The sequence below is a fragment of the Pterocles gutturalis genome, unplaced genomic scaffold (assembly GCF_000699245.1).
Source record: "Pterocles gutturalis isolate BGI_N339 unplaced genomic scaffold, ASM69924v1 scaffold11034, whole genome shotgun sequence".
In the NCBI taxonomy this organism is placed as follows: Eukaryota; Metazoa; Chordata; class Aves; order Pterocliformes; family Pteroclidae; genus Pterocles; species Pterocles gutturalis.
In genome coordinates this window covers 1-4,964 of record NW_010130701.1, presented here as the reverse complement: position 1 = coordinate 4,964, position 4,964 = coordinate 1, and the positions used below count along the sequence as shown (strand labels likewise).

The 4,964-nt window shown below is 50.0% G+C and overlaps 2 protein-coding genes across 2 annotated transcripts; one reads left to right on the top strand and one right to left on the bottom strand.

Moving 5' to 3' along the window:
• Positions 1-353: 353 nt before the first annotated feature.
• PCYOX1 (prenylcysteine oxidase 1) lies at positions 354-2,602 on the top strand (the record flags this gene model as incomplete). The annotated part of the gene is given in 9 exon segments (XM_010080318.1): positions 354-500; positions 503-527; positions 1,058-1,245; positions 1,248-1,268; positions 1,466-1,618; positions 1,944-2,069; positions 2,072-2,152; positions 2,155-2,204; positions 2,207-2,602. Coding segments are annotated over 9 exon segments (1,187 nt in total), but the record flags the coding sequence as incomplete, so codon positions are not given.
• Positions 2,603-4,250: 1,648 nt separating this feature from the next.
• Positions 4,251-4,701, bottom strand: SNRPG (small nuclear ribonucleoprotein polypeptide G; the record flags this gene model as incomplete). The annotated part of the gene is made up of 2 exons (XM_010080317.1): positions 4,251-4,301; positions 4,577-4,701. Coding segments are annotated over 2 exons (176 nt in total), but the record flags the coding sequence as incomplete, so codon positions are not given.
• Positions 4,702-4,964: the final 263 nt, after the last annotated feature.

Sequence of the window (4,964 nt, the reverse complement as noted above, 5' to 3'; positions counted from 1 at the left end):
CCCAATATCTCTCTTCATATCCCCTCTTATATTGCCCCCAATATCTCCCCCCCATACCCCCTGTGGTACCCCTGTCAGGAAAAGGCGACCCGCATCCCAGAGGAAATGAGACACCCCCTTCCCCCGTGGGTGATGTATTAATCCCATCAGAAAGTCCAAAAGTCACCGCGAATAACTGCCTGGCTCCTGGTCAGGAGCTAATTCCCCTCTCCACACCGCGGGGATCCAGGCTTTAATTGCTCACCCTTATCGAAGCACACCCGGGTTGTCTCAGGAAGTCAAGGTGTCATATAGTTTATTTCAACACCAGCTCTACCTTTCATTAAATCACCTTTTTCACCCCGTTCCTCGAGGCCTCTCGGTTGCCCTGGCGCATGGCAGCCTCGTGGGCATTTATAACGGGGAGGAGTTCGTGTTCGAGGAGAGCAGCTGGTACATCGTCAACCTTCTCAAGCTCCTCTGGCGCTACGGGCTCAACCCCCTGCGTATGTACATGTGGGTGATGACATCCTGGACAAGTTCATGCGGTACGTCGGGTCCCTACGAGGGAAAAGGTGGGAAAGCAGCTGGGGGAAAAGGTGGGAAACCTGCTGCTGAGCTGTAAAAATGGGTGCAATCATCCCATCGCCGTTGAGAAAGGAGTCTCTGGTTGCCCTCTCCGTTGCTGATCGTTTTCCTAAGGAAAGAGATGGAGATGAGCGCTGTCATCATCAAACGGGTGTAGCAATAACAAGAGGCTGCGGTGGAAACGCGGGTTCGGTGTGGGTTGTCCCATTGATGTGGCATCCAAGCGCTAAAGAGAATTAAATGCAGAACTGTGCACAAAGTGTTTTTGTTAGGAAAGATTGGCAAACGAACAGCAAAGGTCCACATCTCCTTAGGCATATACCACTTAGGCTAGGGCTCAGCTGGAAGGATGAGCCCAGCTGCTCCCGGGAGGCTCTCAGGCTCTTTCCGCACCTTCCGAGGCCAAAAAAGAGAATTAACAGTGACCGAACCTGTGTGTTCCCTTCCTGAGATACAAAAACCCGCACAAACCTCTTCTCTCCGATGGAAGGATCTCTCGCTACCAGACGTACGACTACGCCTTCAGCAGCAACGAGGACCTGCTCCACGCCCTGGGAGGGAACGACTTCCCCCGCATGCTGAACCAAACCATCGACAAAGCCATGCAGAAAGCCAGCTTCTCCTACAAGTTCATCAACGAGATGGTTTGTCCGGCCATGAGAGTTAATTATGGGCAAGGTGGAACATCAACAGCTTTGTGGGCGAGTGTTTTGGTGGGTTACCCCCCCGTGGGAAAGGGGTACAGAAGGTGAAACGACCACAACAAGGACCTTGGTCTTCAGCAAGCTCTGTGCCCCAAAGAGATTTTTTTCCCCCCTGATTTTCCTCTTTTGTTTCAGGTGCTCCTCTACAGCACAACACCAAACAAACCTCTCTAATAATCCCGGTTTCCTCGTAGGTGTGGTTTCTCTGTCAGGGGTGGAATCGGGCCTTTGGTCAGTAAAAGGGGGGAACAAACTGGTCTGCACTGGTCTTCTCTACGCCTCCAAAGCTGAGGTTATCCCTGGGACGGTTTTGTCTATTGAGCCAAAAACCAGACCCAGATGCGCAGGTGAGTTGGGTTGGATTTCCCTGCGGTGGGGAGGGGAACGGCACACTGTGACAGCCAGAGACCGACCTTGGCCTCTGGTGCCGCTCAGCTGCAGCTCTTGGCAGGCTGAAGCAGGAGATTGGGTCTTAAAAAACTGGGTCTTGGGCTTTTAAGATTAAAACTGGGCTCTGCTCAAAGCCCCAGTTTATTTTTTAAAGCTACTTCAGCTCACGACAAGGGGTAATTAGCCTAAATGTGATGGTATTTGAAAAGCCTGATGTTTGTTGGAGGGGAAAAGGGGATTTCCTCCAGGCACGGAGCAGGATAACGGAGCTTTTCTCCCCAGGGGATCTGGTGAAGCTCTACCACGTCACGTACAACACTACAGCGGGACCAACGGGAGATACGTACGACATCATTGTCATCGCCGCTCCGCTCAGCCGCAAAATGGCCAACATCATCTTCAAAAACTTCGACCCCCCGTCCCAGATTTCCCAAATCCTTACCACCAGACCGTCACGACATTGGTGCACGGCTGCTTAAACGCTTCTTTCTTTGGTACCGGCATCCGTCTGCCTTTCATTTCGGTGCCATTTTCACGATGGAAAAAATCCCAAACTGTTCATCAACAGCCTGGGGGTGGTGTCTCCCGTGGAAAACGTTGGTGCCGGAGGAAAGCTGCCCTTGCAATCGGCCGTCTGGAAGGTTTTTTCGAAGGAGGTTCTCACCAAAGAGCAGCTTAACTTGCTTTTCTCCTCTTACAACTCCATCAAAGTGAAGAAATGGTTGGCGTACCCCCACTACAGCCCCCCGGAAAAATGTCCTCCCATCATCCTCCATGACAACATCTACTACCTGAAAGGCATCGAGCGAGCCACCAGCGCCATGGAGATGAGCGCCATCACCGCCAAAAACACCGCCCTGCTCGCCTACCACCGCTGCTACGGGAACACCGACAGGATCGACCAGAAGGATTTGCACAAGAAGCTGAAAACGGAGCTTTGAGCCCCGCGGAGACCACGGCTGGGAGCTCATGGGAGCTTCCCGGAGCTCAGGATCACCTACTGTAGCTGCTTAGCCACAATTAAAGCTAACGAACAAGGAACTCCTTGATTAGCCCCGAAGAGGAGACACCAGCCAACTTGAGACACCAAAAAAAAAGCAGTGAAAAAGCAGAGGAAGCTTTCCCAAGCAAGCTGGCCCTTCCTCGAGCAGACTCCTCTGGCCTTTCCTTAAGAAAAATCCTCGATTTATCCCTACGCGAAATGAAATAAATTTTTTTTAAATGCCATATTGACCCCAAAAGTGCCCTCCACGCTCAGGAACATGCCAAACTCCGGATCTGCATCACTGGGATGAACCCACACACAGAGCTTTCCCTCTCTGGACGCGTTTCGGGCAGGGAATAGAGACTTCCTGACTGTAAATCTCTCTGCCTCAGGTAATTTCTGAACATTTGTTCCTTAGGGTGGGACTAGCGCAGGGGAAGGGGGGTGGGGGGCAGCATTTTTCATTTGCCTCCAGAGCAAATAGTGTAGTTTATGGGTGGTGGGGTGCAGGAATTGCCAGAGCGGCGGTGGGCACAAAAAAACCCAATGTCCTTCGCTTTGTCAGGGTTTGAAAGCATTAATAATTCAGACAACCTGACCCAACAAGGTAAAAACCCTTTTCTTGAGAATATTGTGTCCCTTGACTGTATCTAATATCGCTGCGATACCTCAACCGTGTCTGAATATAAAAATTAGGGTTTAATAATTAAATTAACGCACAGATTAGAGAGGAAGCTGGTGCTGCTGCCTTGAGAGAGCGCACACGTGTGTGAGCTGTGTCGCTCTGTCTTGCAGAGCTCTGATTGTGTAGTCCACGATGGGCACAGCAGCAATAAAAGCTGAAAAAATAAAGATATTATTGTACTTACAGCCTGCACAGAAGGCTTTCTATCCCAGCGGAACACTCCCCTTGCGCCAGCTCAGTAAACTCGGAAAGGGAAGCTCAGGATTTGTATGCGTGGTGCAGTGATCGCTCCAAATTTTCTGAGAAAACCATTTGAGCTCTGCTCAAAACTCACTTTCTACTGGTTTTGGGACCCTTAGTGGTGCTTGAGGAAGCACTCGGCACCTCTTTCTGTTCAAAAACTCAGTGATGCAGAAGTGAGAGTAAAAAACATTATAAAAAAAATTTAAAAATTCTACTTTCAGGTAGCCCAGCTCGGCACAAATACTCTGCATCACTCTTTTTACCATTTTTCCCGCCAATTAAGAACCAATAACCCACTGAACAAACACGATGCAACTTTGTAGATTGTTCTTTACAAGATACGAAGGGGAAGGACCCCAATTTAACATCTACTTAAATATATTTAACACTAATTTAATGTTAAATTTAACATCTGCTTAAAGCCTCCTGAAAGTCTTTTCAGAGTTTTAAAGCCCCGGGGAGCAGGATTAACAGCCGCCCCCACTGCCCCAAAGAACCAGTGCGGCCCCGTTACCCAAAATAGGAACCGACAGGAGTTATATCAACCATTACAAAATTTATTTAACAAAAAGAAAAATAAGTTTATGCTTGGGGACACTTGGCGGCAGATTCAGAGTAACCAGAACAGGTGGGTGAGGACTCGTCACAGCCGGTACCGACGCAGGTTTCTCCGGCGCTAGACTCGTTCCAAGGCTTCCAGCATAATTATGCTGTTTCCTCGGATCACCTAAAAGTGAAAGATCAGAGCAGCTGGTGCGACGCTGGTTCCCCACCGCTCTGCAGGTCCCCTCCCGCATGTTTTTTTTGGTTTTTTTTACTAAAAAGCCAATCCTGGGCCAAAACTCCACATAGATTCCCCCCACAAAGAAGAATGCTGACTTGATTTTAACTCTCAAACCCCACAGATTGTTCCATGATTACAGCAAACACATCCCCTTCTCAACATCCAGCTGGTTCTATACACACCGGTCCCCTTCCCCTTGTTTTCGCAGCAGCACTCACCACCATGCCGATGTTGTTCTGCTGTCCTCCTGACGCCATCTCCACACACTCATCGATGACGAGGTTCATGAAGGGATCGAAGCCCCGCAGTATCCCCTGGACGTGGCGGCCACCATTTAGCTTCACTACAAGAAACCGACCGCGATTAAAGAGCGGGACCAGCCTGGCACCAGCGTTTGACATCCTCCCCCTGGACTGCGGCAGGGCCCCAAGGAGGGAAGCGATCTGCTCACTGGAAGCACTTAGAGCATCACATCCAGTGCGGTAAGGAAAGGCTGCTCTAAGAGTGTAGCAATGCCAATTTTTAATGAATATTGACCCCAATTAACGGATTTTGAAGCCAAAAAACCAGTCAGGGGGCCTGGGGCGAGGCAGCCGCCATCCCCCG